This window comes from Oncorhynchus kisutch, linkage group LG4 (assembly GCF_002021735.2).
Source record: "Oncorhynchus kisutch isolate 150728-3 linkage group LG4, Okis_V2, whole genome shotgun sequence".
NCBI classification, from domain to species: domain Eukaryota; kingdom Metazoa; phylum Chordata; class Actinopteri; order Salmoniformes; family Salmonidae; genus Oncorhynchus; species Oncorhynchus kisutch.
In genome coordinates, this window is record NC_034177.2 from 47495873 (window position 1) to 47523098 (window position 27226).

The 27226-nt window shown below is 44.1% G+C and overlaps 1 protein-coding gene across 1 annotated transcript; it reads right to left on the bottom strand.

Moving 5' to 3' along the window:
* Positions 1 to 24833, bottom strand: nup160 (nucleoporin 160). The gene is made up of 30 exons (XM_031823122.1): positions 24681 to 24833; positions 23855 to 23963; positions 22910 to 23120; positions 17873 to 18171; positions 17622 to 17736; positions 17212 to 17448; positions 16956 to 17053; positions 15373 to 15457; positions 13684 to 13836; positions 13386 to 13556; positions 13074 to 13173; positions 10871 to 11036; positions 10497 to 10630; positions 10061 to 10218; positions 9769 to 9905; positions 9582 to 9652; positions 9288 to 9438; positions 8962 to 9031; positions 7600 to 7698; positions 7259 to 7378; positions 5964 to 6251; positions 5743 to 5848; positions 5396 to 5617; positions 5167 to 5277; positions 4838 to 4961; positions 1634 to 1735; positions 1334 to 1475; positions 1059 to 1184; positions 596 to 691; positions 1 to 503 (listed from the first exon to the last, which is right to left on the bottom strand). Exons 1-30 carry the CDS (start codon positions 24769 to 24771, stop codon positions 420 to 422), a joined length of 4176 nt encoding a protein of 1391 aa, XP_031678982.1. The 5' UTR covers positions 24772 to 24833; the 3' UTR covers positions 1 to 419.
* Between the last annotated feature and the right edge of the window lie 2393 nt (positions 24834 to 27226).

Sequence of the window (27226 nt, forward strand, 5' to 3'; positions counted from 1 at the left end):
TTCTCAATACCAAGGAAAACTTTAATTGCATTACAATTTACAACAAACATGATTGTAAAAGTTCACAGGCAAAGTACAAAAGGACATGTTTCAATATGATTACAATGTAAAAAATACATTGTCTCCAGAGGTGAAAACACCTTGAACTGTTAGTTGGAACTCAGACAATATATACAGTACATTTGAGCAACAAGCAGGTAAGATGCACTCTTTTCCTGAACTCAATCTGGTGAGATTCATACAAAGTGTTTATTTGAACCTTAATACAAAAATAGGTGTATTTATCTTCTTCCAGAGTCATGACAGTAAGTGCACCATATGGAGGGGCAGTGCTATGGCTCTTTCAATTAGTCTTTCCAATACGGTTAAGGTGAGGAGGAAAGGTTCATTGAGATTGAGCCTGTGTTCTGACTGAGGTGCTACTGGGCCTGGAGCCTTCGCCTTGTTGTCTGGTCCACCAGTTTGTGGTAGTCATTCAGCTTGTCCTGCAGTTTGTTGTATATCTGAGAGGACAGTCATAAGAAGCATGGTGATTCGTGTTAACATTTAAACTGATGACAAAGTCATTTAAAAACAGTATTTTAAATAGACTTACACTGGCGTTAGTCTGGGTCTCGTTGAGCGCCTGAAGAAGCTGGTCGATGGAAGTGTATGGGAGCCACACCAATGATGCTGTAGCAGAGAGGGGCCTCTGTAACACACACACACCATTAACATCTCAGAGAAACACAAGGACAAACATTTGGCTTTAATCTTATCAATCCCTATTACATTTTAGAGATGAGAATTAAGTTAACTCAAAATGGTAAAACAATTGCAAGTGATTTATGCTGTAATGTGGGGTCCCCCCCAAAAAGTGAAGGAACTCAGTTCGGCTTTCAATTTGCCCTTAAATTGTATTAGCACAATTACAAAAGTGGGTAGTGCATCTGTTTTCCTCATGTCAGTCATTTCATAAATAGCTCCTAGGTATGCAATGTCCAGGGGGTTGTGGGATGTTCCCCAATGCTGGAAGTGGGCCAGAGTGAAACCGTTTGGGAACCCCTGCTGTAATGTACCTCAATGCCGAAGTACTGGTGTCCCTTCCCCAGGAGAGCATCTACATACTCCAACACCAGCTCAGCTGCTTCCTCCAGCAGGTCATAGTTCAGGTAGAGCCGTAACAACGCTGCAGCGTCCACGCCCTGAGAAAACAGGTTTATGTTACAATACAAGGGAGCAAATATATATATTTACAGGATCTAATTAATTTCTGAAAATGTGTCTTGCATCATCTCAAATGGCACAGCGTCACATTTAGTGCAATAGTAGCACAAATACTGCGCTCTCTCACCTTGTAGGTGTTGACCATCCAGTCCGGCAGCGGTACACCGTGTGACAGCAGCTTGTTGATGACACAGCGATGGTGCTGAGCATTCTGTGTAGGGTGCGTCTCCAGGTAGGAGGCCAGCAGGCGCCAAGCCTCATCTGTCGCACTGGAGGGGAAAGTACAACTATTTATCATTTTTTCACTCGCACGATTTCGCTTTGGCTTAATTGGTCAATTTGATGAACTTATAATATTCTCAACAGCACCACAGTGGAATGGCCAACCAATTTGTACTATGAAGTGGTCAAATTTAAAACAACCAACCTTGACTCTTTGGTTGTGATGATGGTAGACAGCTGATTGGCAGCCAGCCAGTTCCAGGCTTCATTCTGACTCTCCTCTCCACCGTACTGTAACTTTATACACCTAAAAAAAGAAGTTTTTTTTGTATAATAAAAAAAAAAAGCTAGCATCACACCACTATGAACCAACAGGAATAAAACCCTTGTATGTGCATGGGAGTTCAGACAAGGCACAACTGCTTACTTTGTCGTGATCACTACAGACTAAATACAGTGCATTGGGATAGCATTCAGACCCCTTGACTTTCTCCACATTTTGTTACGTTACAGCCTTATTCTAAAATGGATTAAATTACATGTTTCCCCCATCAATCTCCACACAATACCCCATAATGACAAAGCAAATAACTGTTACATTTTTGCAAATGGATTAATTAAAAAAATGTATTTACATACAGTACACATCAAAAGTTGACACCTAGTCATTCCAGGGTTTTTCATTATACTACATTGCAGAAAAATAGTGAAGACAAACTATGAAATATACATATATTTTATTTGATGAAAGCTTTGCACACTCTTGGCATTCTCTCAACCAGCTTCTTGAGGTAGTCACCTGGATTTAATTAATTAGGTGTGCCTTAATGGGTTCAGTTGTGTTGTGACAAGGTAGGGGTGGTATACATAAGATAGCCCTATTTGGTAAAATACCAAGTCCATATTATGACAAGAACAGCTCAAATAAGCAAAGAGAAACAGTCCATCATTACTTTAAGAGATGCAGGTCAGTCAATCAGGGAAATTTCAATAACTTTGAAAGTTTAAGTGCAGTTGCAAAAACCATCCACCACCATGACTGGCGCACGTGAGGACCGCCACAGGAAAGGAAGACCCAGAGTTAACACCGCTGCAGAGGATGAATTCATTAGAGTTTACTGCACCTCCAATTGAAGCCCAAATAAATACTTCAGAGTTCAAGTAACAGACACATCGCAACATCAACTGTTCAGAGACTGTGTTGCTATAAAGAAACCACTACTAAATGACACCATTTGGGCCAAGAAACGAGAGGACATTAGACTCTGGGAAATCTGTCCTTTGGTCTGATGAGCCCAAATGAGATTATTGGTTCTAACCGCCGTGTCTTTGTGAGACGCAGAGTAGGTGAATGGATGATCTCCGCATGTGTGGTTCCCGCTGTGAAGCATGGAGGAGGAAGTGTGATGGTGCTGTGCTGGTGACACCGATTTATTTATAATTCAAGACACACTTAACCAGCATGGCTACCACAGCATTCTGCAGCAATACGCCATTCCATCTGGTTTGCGCTTAGTGGGACTATCATTTGTTTTTCAACAGGACAATGACCCAACAGACCTCTAGGCTGTGTAAGGGCTATTTGACCAAGAAGGAGAGTGATGAAGTGCTACATCAGATGACCTGGTCTCCACAATTGGGTTGAGGTTGGGTGATTAAGATGGTTTGGGATAAGTTTGATCGCAGAGTGAAGGAAAAGCAGCCGGCCAGTGCTCAGCATATGTGGGAATGCCAAGAGTGTGCAAAGCTGTCAAGGCAAAGGGTGGCTCCTTTGAAGAATTTCAAATAAAATATATTTAGATGTTTTAAACATTATTGGTTACTACATGATTGCATGTGTTATTTCATAGTTGTGATGTCTTCACTATTATTCTTAAATGTAGAAAATAGTAAAAAATAAAGAAAAACCATTGAATGAGTAGGTGTCCAAACTTTTGACTGGAACTGTAATTATTCAGACCCTTTGCTATGAGACTCGAAATTGAGCTCAGGTGCATCCTGTTTCCATTGATCCTCCTTGAGCTGTTTCTACAACTTGGAGTTCACCTGTGGTAAATTCAATTGATTGGACATGATTTAGAAAGGCACACACCTGTCTACATAAAGTTCCCACAGTTGACAGTGCATGTCAGACCAAAAACCAAGCCATAAGGTTGAAGGAATTATCCGTAGAGCTCCGAGACAGGATTGTGTCGAGGCACATACCTGGGGAAGGGTATCAAAACATGTCTGCGGCTTTGAAGGTCCCCAAGAACACAGTGGCCTCCATCATTCTTAAATGGAAGAAGTTTGGAACCACCAAGACTCTACCTAGAGCTGGCCACCCGGCCAAACTGAGCGATTGGGGGAGAAGGGCCTTGGTCAGGAAGGTGACCAATAACCTGATGTTCACTGACAAAGCTCCAGAGTGGAGATGGGAGAACCTTCCAGAAGGACAACCATCTCTGCAGCACTCCACCAATCAGACCTTTATGGTAGAGTGGCCAGGTGGAAGCCACTCCTCAGTAAAAAAAGGCACATGACAGTCAGCTTGGAGTTTGCCAAAAGGCACCTAAAGGACTCGCAGACCATGAGAAACAAGGTTCTCTGGTCTGATGAAACCAAGATTGAACTCTTTGGACTGAAAGCAAAGCGTCACGTCTGGAGGAAAACTGGCACCATCCCTACGGTGAAGCATGGTGGTAGCAGCATCATGCTGTGGGGATGTTTTTCAGTGGCAGGGACTGGGAGACTAGTCAGGATCGAGGCAAAGATGAACAGAGCAAAGTACAGAGAGAACCTTGATGAAAACCTGCTCCAGAGTGCTCAGGACCTCAGACTGGGGTGAAGGTTCACCTTCCCACAGGACAACAACCCTAAGCACACAGGCAAGACAACACAGAAGTGGTTTCAGGACAATTCTCTGAATGTCCTTGAGAGCCCTAACGTAAACACGATCGAACATCTCTGGAGAGGCCTGAAAATAGCTGTGCAGCGACGCTCCCCATCCAACCTAAGAGCTTGAGAGGATCTGCAAAGAAGAATGGGAGAAACTCCCCAAATACAGGTGTGCCATGCTTGTAGTGTCACACCCAAGAACACTCAAGGCTGTAATCGCGGCCAAAGGTGCTTCAACAAAGTACTGAGTAAAGGGTCTGAATACTTATGTAAATGGAATGTATTTTTAATCAATTTACAAAACTTTTTTGCTTTGGCATAATAGGGTATTATGTGTAAATAGTTTTTTCCCCCCATCAATGTAATCAAAGGCTGTGACGTAACAAAATGTGGAAAAAGTCAAGGGGTCTGAATACTTTCAGAATGCACTGTACATGCATAACTATGGCATTTACGTAAATCATGCAATGTCAACGAGAGATATGCGTATAAATTCAGAGTTCAGACTGCCCTAACGAAGCTAGCAACTTACTTGAAGGCGAGCCCCTCGAAGATGGGTGTGAGAGACAGTTTGAAGGTCTGGCATAGTGAGAGGGCACAGTCAAACAGTCCTGTTTGAACCAGCAGGGTCACCATCTCTACTGCAGAGGCACTGCCTGCAACACAACACACAGTCCTCTATTAGATATCTGGCATTAGATTGGGGGAAATTGTGAAGAGATTAGTTGCCCTACAGGAATAAATTATCATTTAAAAGAAGTGCCAAAGGCTACAGTTAATTGACTATAGCTTACTGACTGACATTTCACCTTGGCATGGTTCCCTTCATACATTTGAAAGAATATTGTGTCAGTGTTGTACCTGCGATGGCTGCGGACGGCGGGTGGTGCTGAGCCAGGTTGAGGCGGCTACGGGCCAGGGTGTACTCCTTCTGAAGGTCCTTCAGCTCCAGGATGTCGATCTGACCACTCACTGCAGACACACAGATCAATAGACTTCAGAACCAACTTCACTGTCATACACATTTCACAAACCAACAAAGAGTAGCACAAAGACGCAAAACAGCTACGGCTGTAGTGTCTAGTCTCACCTGGACCAGTAGCAAACTCTCCGTCGTAGTTCCTCTTCGGTGACGCGCCAGGCCTCTCATACACCGCGCCAGAGGACGGCTGTACGATCCAGGCGTAGTCAGGTCTGATGAGTCGTAGACAGTTGAGTGAGGCCAGGTAACAGTTAACCTGTTTCTGGAGACCTAGCTGGGTCCTCACCTCCCTGCCCAGACGCATGCCGTACTCAAACATCACTGTACCCGCTAGAAGTGAGAACACAGTTATATAGACGCACCATACAGAGAGAGGGGCAAACACACACTGGACGGCGATTCAAAATACCGTCACCCTCCTTTTCGAACAGCTACTAGCATTAATTCCCAACTACCTTTCCTGTAGTTGTGTCTGTTGATGTGGAAGGCGTAGAGCAGCTCGTAGTAGTTGTGAGACATCAGGTCCACTGCTCTGGCCCTGGACTCAATGATGCTGACCACCTGCAGCCAGAGGAGGACACACGGGGAGGGTCAAACACAGATCTAATACAATTATCTAGTGTGTCCATAATGGGCTCTGACCAAATGTAAAGAGAAAGTGTGTGTTTGTGTGTACCTCGTCGTGCAGGTTGACGTAGGAGAACTGGACCAGATCCTGAAGTTGAGAGCGTTCACAAAGAACCACCACCAGCTGACGCAGACAGTCCAACTGCCTGCTGGAGTCAGGGTTCTGTGTGAGGGCTTCGTAGGCTTGGCTGTTGTGTCCCAGGTCCAGGTGGTGCTTGAAGATGCGGGTCCACAGGGCAGCCTGACTCCTGGGGTCGTTGACGGCCTCCGTTATGGCCAGAGTGGCTAGATGGATGACCAGCTCTGGTAGACCAACATCCTCCAGTAACCGCAACACCTAATACACACACACACACACACACAATTAAACCTGCACACATATCCACATTGTGTTTCAAAGAAGGCTTTCCAATCCATAGTTTTGCTGTCACGATACCAGAATTTTGACTTCCATAACGAGGCAAAAAAAAAAAGAAGCCGCCGTATCAGCTTTGAAATCAGCATATTATGCATTATGGTTTCCATATTACCACAAACAAAGTACTATGGGTAGTGAATAGATTTTCACTTTAGCTGTAAACTAGCAAGGAAAGTTAGGCCTACAAAAGCTGGAAGCTTCCGGTATCTTCTTGAATTGTAAAGTGTTCTAGCTTGTATGGACATTGTTAATTACTGTTCACAAAACAATTTCTACAGCCCAGACTCCCAGTGTAGGCTAAGTGGAGAGCTCACACGATGCAGCCCAGACTCCCAGTGCAGGCTAAGTGGAGAGCTCACATGATGCAGCCCAGACTCCCAGTGCAGGCTAAGTGGAGAGCTCACATGATGCAGCCCAGACTCCCAGTGCAGGCTAAGTGGAGAGCTCACATGATGCAGCCCAGACTCCGGGTGCAGGCTAAGTGGAGAGCTCACATGATGCAGCCCAGACTCCCAGTGCATCCTAAGTGGAGAGCTCACATGATGCAGCCCAGACTCCCAGTGCAGGCTAAGTGGAGAGCTCACATGATGCAGCCCAGACTCCCAGTGCAGGCTAAGTGGAGAGCTCACATGATGCAGCCCAGACTCCCAGTGCAGGCTAAGTGGAGAGCTCACATGATGCAGCCCAGACTCCCAGTGCAGGCTAAGTGGAGAGCTCACATGATGCAGCCCAGACTCCCAGTGCAGGCTAAGTGGGGCAGGTACAATGCGCTCGTGCCATAAGGGGGAAAATCGCCGATACAGACTTGATCCATGACACATTTGACAGAAGTACAAAAAGTACTAGTACCAAGACACTTTTTTTTATGTTCCAGTATCGAAAAAGTACCAGTGTCAGTATACCGTGCAACACTAATCCATAGTAACCTTGTTGTAGTACTGTAGTCTTGAGGCGGCTGTGACCTCCTCCTCCTCAGCTCCTGTCAATCTCAGCAGAAACTCCTCTTTCTCCACCTCTGTCGCTGCCTCCTGAAAACACTGCAGTGCCTGGTGAAACAAGATGACAGGACAGGGGGTAAAAAAATAAAAATAAAACACACAGCTACAAACATGATTGAGATTAGAACACAACAGATACAGTAAGCACTGATGCTACAGGTCGAAACGCAGAGGATAGTTACAGCCACTGCCCTTAGAACTACAGAAACATTTATTTCAGAAAGGTATTCTCAAATGCACTAAAAATAAAAGAAAACACAGAAACACACCTTCTGTCCCTCTCCGTTGGCCAGGTAACACTGGCCCAGCATGAAGCGGCAGGAGCCCACGTTCACCTGACACCAGGGCCCAATGAGACGCACATACTCCTGGAGAGAGAGAGCGTGAGAATGGATTCTATTTCAAATGTATTTGTAGGATTTTCATTCAAATCTGCTTTGACAAACAAACAATCAATACACATATTTATTGTTCCAATTGGGAAATTGTTTATGCAGTCAGGGGAGAAAAAAAAACAACCTAACATTACACTGAACAAAAATATAACCGCAATAAATAAAAGATCCCAGACATTTTTCATACGCACAAAAAGTTTATTCCTCTCAAATTTTGTGCAAAAATGTTTACATCCCTGTTAGTGAGCATTTGTCCTTTGTCAAGATAATCCATCAGCCTGGTCAGCAACACCTTCTGTTGGGAACACTAAAAAGGCCAACTAAAATGTGCAGTTGTCACGCAACAATGCCACAGATGTCTCAAGTTGAGGGAACGTGCAATTGGCATTCTGACTGCAGGAATGTGCACCAGAGCTGTTGCCAGATAATTGAATGGTCATTTCTCTACCACAAGCTGCCTCCAACATCGTTTTGAGAATTTGACAGTAAGTCCAACCGGTCTCACAACCGCAGACCACATGTAACCACGCCAGCCTAGGACCGCCACATCTGGCTTCTTCATCTGTGGGATCGTCGGAGACCAGTCACCCGGACAGCTGATGAAATTTTGGATTTGCACAACCAAATAATTTCTGCACAAACTTCCAGAAACTGTCTAATGGAAGCTCATCTGCGTGCTCGTCGTCCTCAACAGGGTCATGACCGGATTGCAGTTTGGCGTCGTAAATGACTTCAGTGGGCAAATACTCACCTTCGATGGCCACTGGCACGCTTGCTCTTCCCGGATGAATCCCGGTTTAAAATGTACCGGGCAGACGGCAGACAGCGTGCATGGCGTTGTGTGGGGATATTGAAAAAGTCACTGTTCTTCCATGGTCTGCATACTCACTAGACATGTCACCCACTGAGCATGTTTGGGATGGTGGATCAACGTGTACGACAGCGTGTTCCAGTACCTGCCAATATCCAGCAACTTCGCACAGCCATTGAAGTGGATTGGGACAACATTAAACAGACCACAATTAACAGCCTGATCAACTATGCGACGAGATGTGTCGTACTGCATGAGGCAAATGGTGGTCACAACAGGCGCTCATCTGTATTCCCAGTGAAATCCATAGATTTAATTGACTAATGTCCTTAGATGAACTGTAAAATCTTAGAAATTGTTGTTGCGTTTATATTTTTGTTCAGTATATTATGTGAGGGTCGTTGAGTCTGTGGGAAGTTTTTCACCTGCAGTTGTGTGTACTGGCAGTTGCCCATCAGACATTCAGGGAACTGGAAGCCTGGATTGTTAGGCCAACTAGTGTGTGTGTTAAGGGACAACTTCTTCATAAATATACAGTATACCTCATCGCAACTCTCAGAGGTTAATAATCAAAAAACTTTCCTAAAGCATATCAATCTTAGCCTAGCGTACGCTAATGCCTGTGAAATTGAACAAACACCTAGCATAAAGCACTCTAACTCTGGTCTAGCTGCGTTTGAGGATAAGAATAGCTTTGCCTGAAGCATATATCGACGCTAGGGCTAGCCTAGCGGTGTGTGTGTGAGGATACAGTTGCTGAGCCAGCAAGGTGACCACGCTGGAGACCATTTGGGGCCAGTGGAGTAGAGCCGTGCTCTGCTGCTGGGAGTAGATCTGGGTGACGATGGCCTTCCGCGCTACGCTCTGGTAGAACAGCTCCACCACCGTCTGAGGGCTCAACACTAAAGGGGGGTGGGGGGGACAGGAGGTGGAAAGGATTTAGTGCGTGTTTGAGATTGACTATGTTGTGGTCAGACTTATTAACTACTCATTATGTGATCAAGATGAGTGATTTTGTGCCTCGCTGTGATCCCCTCAAACACACCTGATCTGTTGCTGGCCAGGGCTGGAGAATCAGACAGCTCTAAGACTGAAAGGTGCTGCAGGTTGGCATCTCTGGAGAAGAAAAATCAAGTAACATTTTAGTTTCTCTGAGGAACCCGAAAACTACAATTTGGCCCTCATATACGCTGACGGTAGTATCTGTATAGCGTGGGTGTGTGTGTGCGTACATAATGTCGAGGGGCACGGCAGTGGCCAGGCTCTGGCTGATGTGTTTGAGGAGATAGTAGGAGGAGAGCAGGTGAGAGGAGCGGGGAATTAGGTCCTGTTGTAGCTGGAGCAGCTGATCCCCTCCAGCCAGGAACACCTGGAAAACACACACACACACACACACGTTTTAAGTCAAAGGAGTAGCTTGAGATGTGAATGACTAAAAGTGGGTATGGTAGGAGTCCAAACGTCAAGAAATGTGTGTACATGCTGGAATATGTACGATTGGGCACAGTGTATGTGTGTACGTACATTGTCTCCGAGGCGTAGGTAGAGCTGCTGCAGTATGAGTAGGTCCCTACAGAACAGGACTCTGGTCATGGCCATCTGGCAGACAGCCTGACAGATAACAGCCACTGCCACACTGCTGCCATACAGTTGGGACAGACTAATACGCACTGACAGGCCTGCTGGGACACACACAAGCGAGACACACGCACGTAAAGAAACAAAACGCGCACACACACACCAATTTACACTTGAACCAGTACGATTATTTTCATTTAGAAGTCTGACCGCAGTTTGAACACAGACTAAGCTCAAACAGGATTCAGCTTAAGTTTCTACTCAAATAACAATAGGATCAAAAACCTAAGGGCTGATAAAACAGATATCGCATAGCATTATCTAGGGCTAATCTGTGCTGAGATATTAGCGTTGGTAGGTCTAATATTATCTAGGCATTTACCTGTGGTGAGAGGTCCCTCTCCTCCTGGCTCGGAGTCCGTCTCCAGGTCCATCTCTCTGATCAGTGCAGCCATGGCCGACACCGGGTTACGGATGTCCTGCAGCTTGTTCTGAATGTCCTCGATCACATTCTCACTACGATGGGAATGAAAGATGTGTAACGGTCAGTCACACAACACAGCAATGCCTAAATGTGTAGGACCCATAGGAGGTCAAGAAGGTTTGTTGGTTGAAATTCAATTCATGAGAATCGAAGATAGAAAAATGGCTAATGAGAATTTGTCAATTCATTGACTTTCAAATGTACCTCCATAAACGGTACATAGGCATTTTGGAAAAAAAGGTAAACTGTTGACGTGTGTGCTTTGTACTGACTTGTCATTGGCCAGTAGGTTCTCCAGCACCATCTCTGCAGCCCTCTCAGGTGACTGTAAATGTTCCAGGGCCTTCTCCATCTCATAGGCCATGTCCCCCGGCACCGCGTCACTCACCAGCCTCAGACACTGCACCAGCTGCATCACGTCACGAGCAACTTCTGGGTCTGGCCATAGGGAAACATGGTAAAAGGGGAAACCGGGGTCAGTGGGGAGCACAGACGAGCCAAAACGTAACTAAACAAAGGGAAAGAACAGAACTAAAATGTCTATCTTACAAACAAAACCAACTTGGTACTTTGAGCCAAAACGGCTACTTTAAATACAGTTGACAAAAATAAACCCAGTGAGTAAAGAGCCCTCTAGATCTAAAATGGCTACTAGGTCTATACATAAAAGAACCAGTAGACAGAGGAATGAGAGAACCAGTCAGTCCCAATGCAATAATGCATAATATGTAAAGGCTTGCAAATTTGACCAGTCACTGCACTATTTCTGCACATTAGAGGTCGACCGATTCTGATTTTTCAACGCCGATACCGATTATTGGAAGCCCAAAAAAAGCCGATACCGATTAAATCAGCCTTATATATATATATAAAATGACAATTACAACAATACTGAATGAACACTTATTCTAACTTAATATAATACATAAATAAAAATCTATTTAGTCTCAAATAAATAACGAAACATGTTCAATTTGGTTTAAATAATGCAAAAAGTGTTGAAGAAAGTAAAAGTGCAATATGTGCTGTAAGAAAGCTAACATTTCAGTTCCTTGCTCAGAACATATGAAAGCTGGTGGTTCATTTTAACATGAATCTTCAATATTCCCAGTTACGTTTTAGGTTGTAGTTATAGGAATTATAGGACTCTCTCTCTATACCAGTTGTATTTAATTTACCTTTGACTATTGGATGTTCTTATAGGCACTATAGAATTGCCAGGCTAATCTCGGGAGTTGATAGGCTTGAAGTCAAACAGAGCTGTGCTTCAAGCATTGCGAAGAGCCGCTGGCAAACGCACAAAAGTGCTGTTAGAATGAAATCTTACGAGCCTGCTGCTGTCTACCACCGCTCAGTCAGACTGCTCTATCAAATCATAGACTTAATTATAATAGAATAAACACACAGAAATACAGGCCTTTGGTCATTAATACGGTAAAATCCGGAAACTATCATTTCGAAAACAAAATGTTTATTCTTTCAGTGAAATACAGAACCGTTCTGTATTTTATAGAACAGGTGGCATCCCTAAGTCGAAATATTGCTGTTACATTGCACAACCTTCAATGTTACGTCATAATTATGTACAATTCTGGCAAATTAATTACGGACTTTGTTAGGAAGAAATGGTACACAGTTCGCAACAAGCCAGGCGGCCCAAAATGCCGCATATACCCAGACTCTGCTTGCACTGAACGCAAAAGAAGCAACACAATTTCCCTAGTTAATATTGCCTGCTAACAATTTCTTTTAACTAAATATGCAGGTTAAAAAAAACATACTTCTGTGTATTGATTTTAAGAAAGGCATTTATGGTTAGGTACATTGGTGCAACGGCAGTGCTTTTTTTGCAAATGCGCTTGTTAAATCACCTGTTAGGCTGTGATTTGAAGATAAAGTAACAGGCATCGCATTGTTTATTTGCAATGTAGGACAAGCTAGTTAAACTAGTAATATCAACCATGTGTAGTTAACTAGTGATTGTTAAGATTCATTGTTTTTTTATAAGTTTAATGCTAGCTAGCAACTTACCTTGGCTCCTTGCTGCATTCGCATAACAGCAGGTCAGCCTGCCATGCACTCTCTTCATGGAGTGCGATGTAATCGGCATCCAAAAATGCAGATTACTCATTGTTATGAAAACTTGAAATCACCCCTAATTAAATCGGTCGACCTCTACTGCACATAAAACTAACCCATCACCGCAGTACAAAAAGAGGGTTTGCAATTTCAACCAATCACCGCACATTTGCCACATAATATTGTTCAATCAAGGCACAGTCAAACCTTTTCACTCAGTCAGCATCATTTTTGCCACAAATTGGACAAAACCAACACAGATTGCCACGCAAAATGTCAGAATTGCCACAGTCAAATCAAGCATTTCACCCGCAAATACCACAAACAAATCCCGTGAAATCCTGGAGGGACTGTCCAGTAGCGGACAGTAAAAAGAGTTTGGAGAAAGGTCTTTACCTTCACTGACAGGCGTATCCTCCTCTGAGAACAGGTACTCGTCAAAGGACAGGTACATGTGGTCCACAGCAAAGCAGGGCAGCAGGAATGACACAAAGCCCTTGAATAAACACAGTCATTCACTGATTGACAAAAATCCAGGAAAGTAATCCAGAAATACTTTTAATAGAAACTGGGTCCCCTTAGTCCCTTTTGGGATAGATGGTCCTGAAGAAACTACGTAGAAAACATAAAAGAAACAGACACGTATAAGAGAGTTGTGCGTGTTTGAAGACATGGAGCTGTATGTGTGCGCGCCTCTCCTTCCCGTACCTTCTTGAGCAAACAGACCATGTGTGTGTGTGGGTTGAGCAGTAGGCCGAGCGGAGTGGCCAGAGCCTCCTGGTACTGCAGACAGCAGGCGTAGAATTTAGACCAGAACTCCACTTGCAGCTGTCTGTACTCCTCCTGGCTAAACTCAAACTCTGTCACACTGCTCTGCAGCTACATCGGGGGAAAGAGGAATACATATTGAAAACGCAGCAGAAACCAGTCGATAAAATAAAAAGTCTGCAGAAGGGAGGAAAAGGGGAGAGCGAGAGAGATTAAGCAAAGAGCTGGTCTAGCTTACCTCGTTCTCCACAGCCACCGTCACTTCTTTCTTGAGGGTCTCCCAGGGGAGGTCGGCGATTCGCTCTGTGCCTCTCCTGTAAATCTGTAAGGCTTTGACTATAGCAGAGGCAGTGAATCTCAGGGGGGAGAACAGCATGTCCAGGTAGGTCTCCTGTCATAACACAAAGACAAATTAGCTTGATTACAAAGTGTAGCGTTATTCTTGTGGAGAGGCCCAATGTTGACAATATGGAAAAAGATGATACTTGTTCGGGAGAGTTGATAAATTGTAGGGACGTGGATCTCCCCTTTCAAGATGATTCAAATCTAGTAACATCTCCGATGAGATACGCTTGAGTTTGAAACGATTTGGTTTGTTTAGAGGATCGAATCAATGCAATTCAGTTCGCTGCGAAACAATGCATAAACACATTAATTTTCCCTTCTAAATTAAAATATGTTGCTGATGGAGCTCCTGAGCTGGGACTCTCTGAATTAACTTCTCTCCTTCTGTGTAAATTATGTCCATGGGGTACGGAAAGGGAAAAGGGGATAACCTAGTCAGTTGTACAACAACGCGTTCAACTGAAATGTGTCTTCCGCATTTAACCCTCTGAATCAGAAAGGTGCGGGGGGGGGCTGCTATAATCGACATTCACGTCGTTAGCACCCGGGGAACAGTGGGTTAACTGCCTCGCTCAGAGGGCTCCCGCGTCGGCCATGCAGTGCGGCTCACGAAAGTGATTAGAGCCGTTATGACATCATCAACTTTCCCCTGTACATCTAAAAAAAAAATGGACATAGACTGTTTAAACCTGGAATACACGTCCGCTTGCGATATTACAACTAAGAAGTCATTGCAAACAAACTGTTTTTCCCCCTCGCACATCATTGCACACGCGATAGAAGAGCACAATACGTACTGTAATATATTTTTTTTACCATGTTGAGCAACGCTCCTCAACTCGAAGACAAAAACTATAACGGTGGTGTGGCGGCCAGTGGCGCCGCTTTCTCCTAAAGCGAAACTATTACTGACGGTGAACCTGAACAATCATAAATAAAGTCCCAAGTAAGCACGGATCAACAGTTATAACTTCATGAGTTGTCTCCAGTAGGTTACTTTTATTCCGGTAAAACAATGCATTTCAGAACAAGAACCCAGCAAATCTGATTGGTTATCACTAAACTCATAAAAGCTCAAATCGCGCAAGCCATTTTTACAAGCAGTTGAATGCTGAAGGTGCCGCAAAGCTGCGCAAGGCGTGCAGTTTGACGCGGCTACTGATATTGCCCGGGGTTGTTCGGCACGCAAAATGACTAGTAGATCAATGACTGTCGACGCAGTTACATGCTTAGTTCCACACTGAAGGAGAGGATGCATCAGCTGTGAAAGGAATCTTTGGAAGGTGGAAAGTAAGATTTTTTTTTATTCAACCGGCAGTTCGTAATGTCTTAAAATCGATTTTCTGACCAATGCATGGTACATTTGGATCCATTTGGGGTCCCGCAGACAGATGCACTCATCTTAAACATTTGAACCGGGGACCGATGCGCATTGGTGAATCGTTACACCTGTAATCAATTGCAATGATGTATGGATAGAGGGCAAAGTCAAACTTTTTTTGTTTGTTGTTTAAGTAAATTCTGATTAAATCAGTACAAATCACAATTGAAATCAGCGGTGAATGATGTGATGTTGTCTTACCCTGGGGTCCTGGTCTGCTCCGATGTGGACCTCCTCCTCGGGGGCAGGCTGCACAAAAACCTGGTTCCACTGACCTGCCGTGGAACTGAGACATATCATAAAGGAGGTTAGATAAGAAAAAAATACAATAAAATAGGAGTGTGAAATGACCACACTACAAATAATATTATTTTGGATATATTAATATACACTTTTAGGTACACCCATCTAGGACCTGGTCAGGCCCCCCTTTGCCTCCAGAACAGCCGGAATTCTTCAAGGTGTCGGAAACGTTCCATAGGGATGTTTGTCCACTCTGACACAATCGCATCACACAGTTGCTGCAGATTGGACGGCGGTACATTCATGCTGCGAACAGTCCGTTCCATCTTATCTTAAAGATGTTCTATTGGGTTGAGGTCTGTGGGGCTGACCAGGCCACTCAAGTAAACTGAACTCGCTGTCATGTTCCACGTCATGTTTTTCCACTCCTCAATTGTCCAGTGTTGGTGATCTCGTGCCCACTGGAGCGCCTTCTTGTTTTTAGCTGATAGGAGTGTAAATCCAGCGTGGTCGTCTGCTGCAATAACCCATCTGTGACAAGGATCGACGAGTTGTGCATTCTGAGATGCCCTTCTACACACTGTTGTACTGCTCCGTCATTTGTGACCCGCCTGTTAGCTTGCACGATTCTTGCCATTCTCCTTCGACCTCTCATCAACAAGCTGTTTTCGCCCTCAGGACTGCCGCTGACTGGATGTTTTTTTGGTTTGTCACACCATTCTCAGTCAACCCTAAACAAGGTTGTGTGTGAAAAGCCCACGAGTGGTTGGAAGTTTCTGAGATGCTGGATCTGGCTCGCCAGGCACTGACGATCATACCGCATCCAGTCTCTTAGGTCACTCGCTTTGCTTCGTCGAAATGCTGCGATGCCGGTCTGCCTGCATTATATAAACAAGCCACGTGACTCCCAGTCTATAGGTGCGACCCGGGGCGGCAGGTAGCCTAGTGGAAAGAGCATTGGACTAGTAGCCGAAAGGTTGCTAGATCAAATCTCCGAGCTAACAAGGTAAAAATCTGTCGTTCCGCCCCTGAACAAGGCAGTTAACCCACTGTTCCTAGGCCGTCATTGTAAATAAGAATTTGTTCTTAACCGACTTGCCTAGTTAAATAAAAATAAATTTCTGTGAACCTAGAAAACTGGCCGTTGAGTGTATAAGCATAAGAGTCCATCACACTATCCAAAGGATTTGATTTATTTCACCTTTATTTAACCAGGTAGGCTAGTTGAGAACAAGTTCTCATTTGCAACTGCGACCTGGCCAAGATAGAGAATAGCAATTCAACAAGAGTTACACATGGCATAAACAAAACATAGTCAATAATACAGTAGAACAAAAGAAAACAAAAAGTCTATATACAGTGAGTGCAAATGAGGTAAGTTAAGGAAATAAATAGGACATGGTGGCGAAGTAATTCCAATATAGCAATTAAACACTAATGGTAGATCGGCAGAAGATGAATGTGCAGGTAGAGATACTGGGGTGCAATGGAGCAAAATAAATAAATAAATATCCAACGGATAATCTAAGTGTAATACTCACTGTTCAAAGTTTATGTATTTCACCACGGTCTGGTTGGTATCGTCAAGCCACAGGCCCCAGATGTCCGTTGAGGTCAGAGCAAAGTCCACCAGTGTCTCCTGAACACAATACAGGAGATCAGTCAGCAGTCAAAACAGTCCATTACTGATGAGATTTTCCTTTAAAATATTATCCTACCTACACACACATTACAGCCGCATCAGCTAAATAAAATCTGTCTCACACCAACAGAGTCAACCCGCCTCCCTCCATGTACCTGTGTGGCAAAAAGCGAGGAGATGTGGTCCAGGCTGTAGCGATTGTTGTCCGTGGCCACCAGCTGCAGAACAGTGAACTGTCCCCTGGAAGGTACAGCCAGGTATACGGCCAGACACAGCCCCGTAGAGGGGGAGAAGGCTAGCCGCAGCCGATGGCCCTGCCCTGGGGAACCCTTCACGCCACGGCACGCTGGCATGTACTCCAACATGTCAGTCTCCATCAGACACACCTGGTCCTGTAGGAGGGACATCATGTTTGCAAAATACCTTTTTTTTAGGTATCAAAACATTAAAATGAAACATTAAGCTTAACATCCTTCCTCTAAAGGACATTTCTTGGCAAAAAACACAGGTATGCTTCTGAACTGCTGCTAATGCAGACTGACCACAGTATCTCTACAGGACTGACCCTATAGGACCACATGCGTAGTTTATGGTCCTGACACAGAGCGAATATGAAGGTATCGTCCTCCAGTTCCCTTACTGCCAGACTCAGGGCCAAGTCTCCAGGACTCTGCTCACCTCTGGATGGGACACAGGAGCACAGGGAGGGTTACACACACACACACACAAACAATAGAACCAGTGTTGCTTTACACATTGGGGCTATTGCACGGACCCACACTCAACCTATTCATGGACAACAACATGATTTCTAACCTGATTGCAGTTGGCATCCAGCCAGCGAGTCTCTGCATTACAGAGCTCCTCTTCAGCTCCAGAATGGTTATGCTACCCTGTGTGTCATGTGGGGGCAGTGTGATGACCAGGATGCCCCCAGCAGGTGATGCCAGGGCATAGTGGGCCTCTCCCTGGTGGCTGAGCCAGGCTGCCGAGGCGGAGGGGCCTGCTGTCTGGCCTACGGGGCTGGGGATCGCCGCGCTATGGGCTGGGTCCTGAAGACTCAGCTTCCCCACGTCTGTGAAGATAGACTGCATCTGGAGCTCTGTCACCAGCTCCTGTAGAAGAGAGGCGAGGAAGGAGAAAGCATATTTGTATTCAAATCTAAATTTTATGTTTCACATGCTTCGTGAACAGGTGTAGACTAACTTGGGAAATGCTTACAGGCCCTTTACACCAATGCAGAGAGAAAAATAGAAAGATCATAACACGAGGAATATAAATACACAATGAGTAGTGACAACTTAGCTATATACACACGAGGCACCAGTACCGAATCGATGTGCAGGGGTACGAGGTCATCGAGATAGATATGTAGTCTATTTTTAGGGCCTTCCCCTGAGACCGCCTGGTATAGAGGTGGCAGAGAGCTCAGCCCCAGTGATGTACTCTGTAGCACCTTGCGGTCTGATGCCAAGCAGTTGCCATACCAGGCGGTGATGCAACCTGTCAGGATGCTCTCGATGGTTTAGCTATAGAACATAGAGTATCCAAGGGCCCATGCCAAACCTTTTCAGCGTCCTGAGGGTGAAGAGGCATTGTTGTGCCTTCTTTACGACTGTGTTGGTGTTTGTGGACCATGTCAATTCCTTAATGATGTGGACACAGAGGAACTTGAAGCTCTTGACCCACTCCACTACAGCCCTGTCGATGTGGATGGGGGGGGGGTGCTTGGCCCTCCATTTCCTGTAGTCCACGATCAGCTCCTTTGTCTTGCTGATGTTGAGGGAAAGGTTGTTGTCCTGGGCTGGCACCACACTACCAGGTCACTAACCTCCTCCCTATAAGCCATCTCATTGTCCCCGAGGGGCCCCCGTGTAGAGGCACAGAGTGGCGGATGTGTTGTTGCCTACACTCACCACCTGGGGGCGCATGTCAGGAAGTTCAAGATCCAGTTGCAGAGGGAGGTTCTCTGTCCCAGGGTCCTGAGCTTAGAGAGCACTATGGTGTTGAACACTGAGCTGTAGTCAATGAACAACATTCTCACATAGGTGTTCCTCTTATCCAGGTGGGAAAGGGCAGTGTGGAGTGCAAGAGAGATTGCATCATCTGTGGACCTGTTGGGGCGGTATGTGAATTTGAGTGGGTACAGGGCGTCTGGGATGATGTGTTGATGTGAGCCATGACCAGCCTTCCAAACCATTTTATGGCTACAGATGTGGGTGCTCTGGGGCGGTAGTCATTTACAGGTTACCTTGGCGTTCTTGAGTACAGGGACTACTGAGGTTGGTTTGAAACCAGTTGCACAGGATACCGAAACTTCGGTACTTTGATACTAGAACATGAAAAACAGTTTGGTAGTCGAATTTGTTAAGTTTCGGTACTTCTGTTAAAATGTGTCTCACGGATCAAGTCTATCAGCGCAGTCAATGTCCCACTTACAGCACACCGTGCCTGCTGCACTTAGCCTGCACTCGGAGTCTGGGCGGCATCATGTTACCTCCCTTCATGCTGCACAGAAGTTAACACACTTGAATAATGGGACACAGCACGTAGACATTTTGAAACTGTTCTCAAAACAATGTCCATACAGGCTAAAACACTTTACAATACAACAAGATACTGGTAGCTTCCAGCTTTGCAGTCGAACTTCGCTTTCTAGCTTACACCTGAAGCCAACATCAATTCAATACCCCTAGTACCTTGTTTGGGATAATATGCACACCATAATGCAAAACATGCTGACTGCCACCAAAACTTTTTTCATTCACTTAAATATCAGTCTCTCTCACCTCTCCCAAAGATGATCTATTACCTCAGCGAACTGACTGAATAGGGCTCCGACGGGCTGCCCCCGTCTTGCTTCGTGATTGACGTTATTACTGGTTAGAGACAGCGTGCACTTTTATAAAATAAAGCTACTTCTATGCTAATGTTGTTGCTCAGTACAATGAAATAAATCCCAAATGGAAGGGTTACAGATTGTCATGAGGCTACAGATGTCAGCCAAAACAAGCTCAGTAACTCAATGCATGCACATGGACTCACCTGTATTGTGATTAGGCCAAGGCTACATCTTGATTTAGCCGTTTTATCAAGAGATTTACCACTCAAATTACCATTATGTTATGCAGTTTGGTAAAACTAAGTCAAATGTATTGTATGATTGTACAATGAATGCATACATGGCGGTCTGAAAATGTTTTACTTAAAAATATAACGTAATGATATTTAACTCAAAAGATTACCAATGATTGAACAGCGCAGTAGCTGAGTTTATCCGCCTGGACCAAGTGCAATTCTGTGACTTTGGCTAATATTACTTTTTTACCATGGTATCGTTTTTGTATTGAGTAAAGTGATTGTACAAAGTATTGTGACAATAAACCCAGTATTGAAGTAAAAATGCTGGTATTGTGACAACCCTACACATTGTATTTTAGGAATACCAGACAGGCTCAGGTTGAAAATGTCAGGGAAGACAATGATCAGCGTGTGATCTGAGTACATGTCAGGGTACTCAGTCTAGCCCCGAAGCCGTGTGAATGTTAATTTGTTTAAAGGTCTTACTCACATCAGTTACGGAGAGCGAGATCACAGTTGTCTGGAACAACTGGTGCTCTCATGCATGGTTCAGTGTTGCTTGCCTCAAAGCGAGCATAGAAGGCATTTAGCATGTCTGGTAGGCTCACATCACTGGGCAGCACGTGGCTGGGTTTTCCTTTGTAATCTATGATAGATTGAAAGCCCTGCCACAGCCAATGACCGTCAGAGCCAGCATAGTAGGATTTGATCTTAGTCTTGTATTAACACTTTCCTGTTTAATGGCTCGCCGGAGGTCGTAGCGGGATTTTTTAGAAGCATCTGTATTAATGCCCCTATCCTTGATAGAGGCAGCTCAAGCCATTAGCTCAGTGCGGATGTTGCCTGGAATCCATGGCTTCTGGTTGGGATATGTACGTACTGTCATTGTGGGAACGACGTTGTTGATGAACTTATTCATGAAGCCGGTGACCGATGTGGTAAACTCCTCAATGTTATCAGATGAATCCCTGAACATATTCCAGTCTGTGCTAACGAAACAGTCCTGTAGCTTAGCATCCGCTTCATCGGACAACTTCCGTATTGAGCACATCACTGGTACTTGGCGTTTTAGTTTTTGCTTGTAAGCAGGAGGATAGAGTTTAGAGGTCGACTGATTAATCGGAATGGCCGATTAATTAGGGCCGATTTCAAGTTTGCATAAAAATCGGAAATTGGTATTTTTGGGCGCCAATTTGCTGATTTAAAAAAATGATATATATATATATATTTTATATACCTTTATTTAACTAGGCAAGTCAGTTAAGAACACATTATCATTTTCAATGACGGCCTGGGAACGGTGGGTTAACTGCCTTGTTCAGGGGCAGAACGACAGATTTTCACCTTGTCAGCTCGGGGGATCCAATCTTGCAACTAGTCGAACGCAATAATGACCTGCCTCTCTCTCGTTGCACTCCACAAGGAGACTGCCTGTTACGCGAATGCAGTAAGCCAAGGTAAGTTGCTAGCATTAAACTTCTTATAAAAAACAATCAATCATAATCACTAGTTAACTACACATGGTTGATGATATTACTAGATATTATCTAGCGTGTCCTGCTTTGAATATAATCTGACTGAGCATACAAGTATCTAAGTATCTGACTGAGCAGTGGTAGGCAGAAGCAGGCTCGTAAGCATTCATTCAAACACCACTTTTGTGCGTTTTGCCAGCAGCTCTTCGCAATGCTTAAAGCATTGCGCTGTTTATGACTTCAAGCCTATCAACTCCCGAGATGAGGCTGGTGTAACGGAAGTGAAATGTCTAGCTAGTTAGCGCTCGCTAATAGCGTTTCAAATGTCACTCGCTCTGAGCCTTCTGGTAGTTGTTCCTCTTGCTCTGCATGGGTAACGCTGCTTCGATGGTGGCTGTTGTTGTTGTGTTGCTGGTTCGAGCCCAGGGAGGAGCGAGGAGAGGGACGGAAGCTATACTGTTACACTGGCAATACTAAAGTGCCTATAAGAACATCCAACAGTCAAAGGTTAATGAAATACAAATGGTAGAGGGAAATAGTTCTACAATTCCTATAATAACTACAACCTAAAACTTCTTACCTGGGAATATTGAAGATACATGTTAAAAGGAACCACCAGCTTTCATATGTTCTCATGTTCTGAGCAAGGAACTGAAACGTTAGCTTTCTTACATGGCACATATTGCACTTTTACTTTCTTCTCCAACACTTTGTTTTTTCATTATTTACTTGAGGCTAAATGTATTTTATGTATTATATTAAAATAAGTATTCATTCAGTATTGTTATAGTTAAATATATATATGGTTTTTAATTTTTTATTATTATAAAAAAATAAGATGTTTTATTTATTTATTTTAAAACCGGCCGATTAATCGGCATCGGCTATTTTGGTCCTCCAATAATCGGTATTGAAGAATCATAATCGGTCGACCTCTAATAGAGTTATGATCAGATTTGCCATAAGACGAGGGAGACCCTTATATGCATTTCTGTGTGTGGAGTGAATGTGATCAAGAGTTGTCACCTCTAGTTGCACAGGTGACATGCTGGTAAAAATTTGGTAAAACGTATTTCAGTTTCCCCACATTAAAATCACAGGCCACGAGAAGCGGCGCCTCTGGATGTGCATTTTCTTGTTTGCTTACAATGCAGTGGTTTAAGGGAGTGCCTAAGATCGTGCTACGCTGTCAACCAAATAAAAACATTTTCCCAACTCCACCCCTGCTTCGGACATACTTTTCATGCATTCTGGTTTAGAAACGTTATGAAAAAAGGTTTTTAAAAGAGGGACTTACGCTGCGGTACATGCGTGTGGGGTGTGGCAGCACCAGCCGGTGCACGGTCTGATTGGTGACAATGAGGATGATGACATTGTTGAGGGTCTCCTGGATGTGGACACCTCCAGGCAGCAGGTGGCAGTGTGTGATCTTGAGTTTAACAGCATTGTTCAGTAGGTTGGTGTCCAGAGACTGCTCCACCAGCTGAACTGTGTCCCCAGAGGTGGACCTGGAGAGAGGACATAGATGAGACAGCATACCAATTCCAATTAAGGCCTCAAGAAGCTGTGTGTCTTTTACATGTCAAATTAAAATCGGCATTGACACATGGCTAGCCCGGGTAAGTGCCAGCTGCATCGTGTGGCTTCTCAGTCTGGAAACTGTGTGATAGAACCCATGTCACATACAGTGGTCCTCCAAGATTAGTCTAGGACAGAGTCTGGCAAGAGAACACAGTCTGGCTATAGATTTAAATCAACGCTGGTATGTTGTCAAAGAACAAAAAACCCAACAGAAGAAGTATATGATAAGAACATTCAGACAGACAAAAAAAAACAGACAAAGTGCCTTAAGGTGTTGAGCTACCGTGAGCCGCAAGAACAGCTTCAATGCACCGTGGCAAAGATTTTACAAGTGTATGGAATTCTATTGGAGGAATGGCTCAGGCACCGCACCAGAATCTCCAATAGGTGTTCAATTAGGTTGAGATCTGGAGACAGACACATGCTTCCTTTAAGCACACTTGACTGCTTTGAGACCCCTTTTTCAGAGTCACAGAGATCTCTTCTTCTAGCCATGGCAGCCAAAAGAAAACAGGCATTTTTATACAGGACGGGATGTTTACTGCTTAATTAACTCCGGAACCACAGATGTGTGGAAACTTTCAATATACTTTGGATCCCTAATTTCCTCAAATGTTAACTTTATTTTGGCAGTTACCTACAGACACATAGCACAACTCACCAGTGTATGCATCTGTTGCTAGTGATGGACAGGAGTTTTCCACTCTCCTCATAATGAAAGCCTCCTGCGCTGTCCGGGTATTTTACACCGCCAGGAAGAGCAGTCAGACCTGTTGAGAAACCATACATGACATCTGGTCAGTTCCAATAGAATGTTGCATCGTGGCTTTGCTTGTTGACTGTCTCAAACTGTTTTGGTCTGACACAGACAGGTGTTTAAACAACTTGCTAGGTTTTTTGGGACTGTGCCGGAGTCCAGACTGACCAACAACGTTCTGTGTCCAATAACTGCGGTTACAACGTTAGTGGTCAATGAAAGAGATATCAAAAAAGCAGAAATCTATACATATCCTATACGAATGTGTCAATATAAAACCAATAGTTAAAACATTGCCTTTCAGAATCTGGAAGCCATCGCTACAGTATGCTGTAAAACGAGCAGACCGTGGTCAAAAGCGGTTAGTTAGCTAGCTAGCTAACAACCTGCTTATGTTACGCGCGAGGATACTGATAATTGAAAATCATTTCGGCGTACGGTGTAGATAAGCGAGGTATCTAGCTATACATTGGGGTTGTGGTGCTCGGGTCCAACAAACTACACCTGCAGAGGACACAGTTACCTTGCTTGTTAGTTTATTAGCACAGACAACACGCCAGCTCCGTGGATGTCAGTAGCTAACGTTAGCTAGCTAACCAATCCATTGAGCTAGCGCGTAAGCGGCCCTAATGGTGAGTCACTCACGACCTCACTACAGCGTGTGTCACAAAAATCTTTCATATCAGTGAATAGAAAGCGGAAAAATATTTTAATATTCGTAAAGTTTTACCGAGGTTTACAGTTATCTCCCGGAATCTTGGTAGGGTTTCCCTCTCAAATCCACATATCTCTATAAAACTCCTTTCCAAGACCGCCGCCATCTTCACCGCATTGAGTTCTGGGATTGAATGACCGCCTTCTGGCCTTTCAAAAATTTAAAGCTGTAGCCACAGATAGAAAAGTGAGTGGGTTAGTTATTAAAAACATTTTTGCTGTAGCTCTCGAAAGACAAGTGAACCTCTCTGGCTTCTCTCTCATCATCAAACATCGCTCTCTTGTTGCCTCTGTCATGATAAAACATCATAGCCACGTTTCAGCACCCCCTGAAAAAAGTTTGGGGTCACTTAGAAATGTCCTAGTTGCAAAATGAATAGGAAATATAGTCAAGACGTTGACAAGGTTATAAATAATGATTTTTAATTGAAATAATAAATGTGTCCTTCAAACTTTGCCTTCTTCAAAGAATCCTCCATTTGCAGCAATTACAGCCTTGCAGACCTTTGACATTGTAGTTGTCAATTTGTTGAGGTAATCTGAAGAGATTTCACCCCATGCTTCCTGAAGCACCTCCCACAAATTGGATTGGCTTGATGGGCACTTATTACGTACCATGTGGTCAAACTGCTCACACAACAGCTCAATAGGGTTGAGATCTGGTGACTATGCTGGCCACTCCATTATATACAGAATACCATCTGACTGCTTCTTCCCTAAATAGTTATTGTATAGTTTGGAGCTGTGCTTTGGGTCGTTGTCCTGTTGTAGGAGGAAATTGCCTCCAATTAAGCACCGTCCACAGCGTATGGCATGGCGTTGCAAAATGGAGTGATAGCCTTCCTTCTTCAAGATCCCTTTTACCCTGTAGAAATATCCCACTTTACCAACCCCAAAGCACCCCCAGACCATCACATTGCCTCCACCATGCTTGACAGATGGTGTCAAGCACTCCTCCAGTATCTTTACATTTTTTCAGCGTCTCACGAATGTTTTTCTTTGTGATCCGAACACCTCAAACTTACAATTGAAGTCGGAAGTTTAGATACACTTTAGCCAAATACATTTAAATGCAGTTTTTCACAATCCCTGACATTTAATCCTAGTAAAATTCAGTCTTAGGTCAGTTAGGATCAACACTTCATTTTAAGAATTTGAAATGTCAGAATAATAGTAGAGAGTGTTTATTTCAGCTTTAATTTCTTTCATCACATTCTCAGTGGGTTAGAAGTTTACATACACTCAATTGGTATTTGGTAGCATTGCCTTTAAATTGTTTAACCTGGGTCAAATGTTTCAGGTAGCCTTCCACAAGCTTCCCACAATTAGTTGGGTGTATTTTGGCCCACTCCTCCTGACAGAGCTGGTGTAACTGAGTCAGGTTTGTTGGCCTCCTTGCTCGCACACGCTTTTTCAGTTCTGCCCACAAAATTTCTATGGAATTGAGGTCAGGGCTTTGTTGTCCTTGAGCCATTTTGCCACAACTTGAGAAGTATGCTTGGGGTCATTGTCCATTTGGAAGACCCATTTGTGACCAAGCTTTAACTTCCTGACTGATGTCTGAGATGTTGCTTCAATATATCCACATAATTTTACTTCCACATGATGCCATCTATTTTGTGAAGTGCACCAGTCCCTCCTGCAGCAAAGCACCCCCACAACATGATGCTGCCACCCCCATGCTTCACGGTTGGGATGGAGTTCTTCGGCTCGTAAGCCTCCCCTTTTTTCCTACAAACATAATGATGGTCATTATGGCCAAACAGTTGTATTTTCGTTTCATCAGACCAGAGGACATTTCTCCAAAAAGTACGATCTTTGTCCCCATGTGCAGTTGCAAACCGTAGTCTGGCTTTTTTATGGCGGTTTTGGAGCAGTGGCGATAGATATAGATACTTTTGTACCCGTTTCCTCCAGCATCTTCACAAGGTCCTTTGCTGTTGTTCTGGGATTGATTTGCACTTTTCGCACCAAAGTATGTTCATCTCTAGGAGACAGAACGCGTCTTCTTCCCGAGCGGTATGACGGCTGTGTGGTCCCATGGTATTTATACTTGCGTACTATTGTTTGTACAGATGAACGTGGTACCTTCAGGTGTTTGGAAATTGCTCCCGAGGATGAACCAGACTTGTGAAGGTCTACAATTTATTTTCTGAGGTCTTGGCTAATTTCTTTTGATTTTCCCATGATGTCAAGCAAAGAGGCACTGTTCGAAGGTAGGCCTTGAAATACATCCACAGGTACACCTCCAATTGACTCAAATGATGTCAATTTACCTATCAGAAACTTCTAAAGCCATGACATAATTTTCTGGAATTTTCCATGCTGTTTAAAGGCACAGTCAACTTAGTGAATGTAAACTTCTGATCCACTGGAATTGTGATACAGTGAATTATAAGTTAAATAATTTGTCTGTAAACAATTGTTGGGAAAATTACTTGTGTTATGCACAAAGTAGATGCCCTAACCGACTTGCCAATATAAATTTGTGGAGTGGTTGAAAAATTAGTTTTAATGACTCCAACCTACAGTGGGGCAAAAAAGTATTTAGTCAGCCACCAA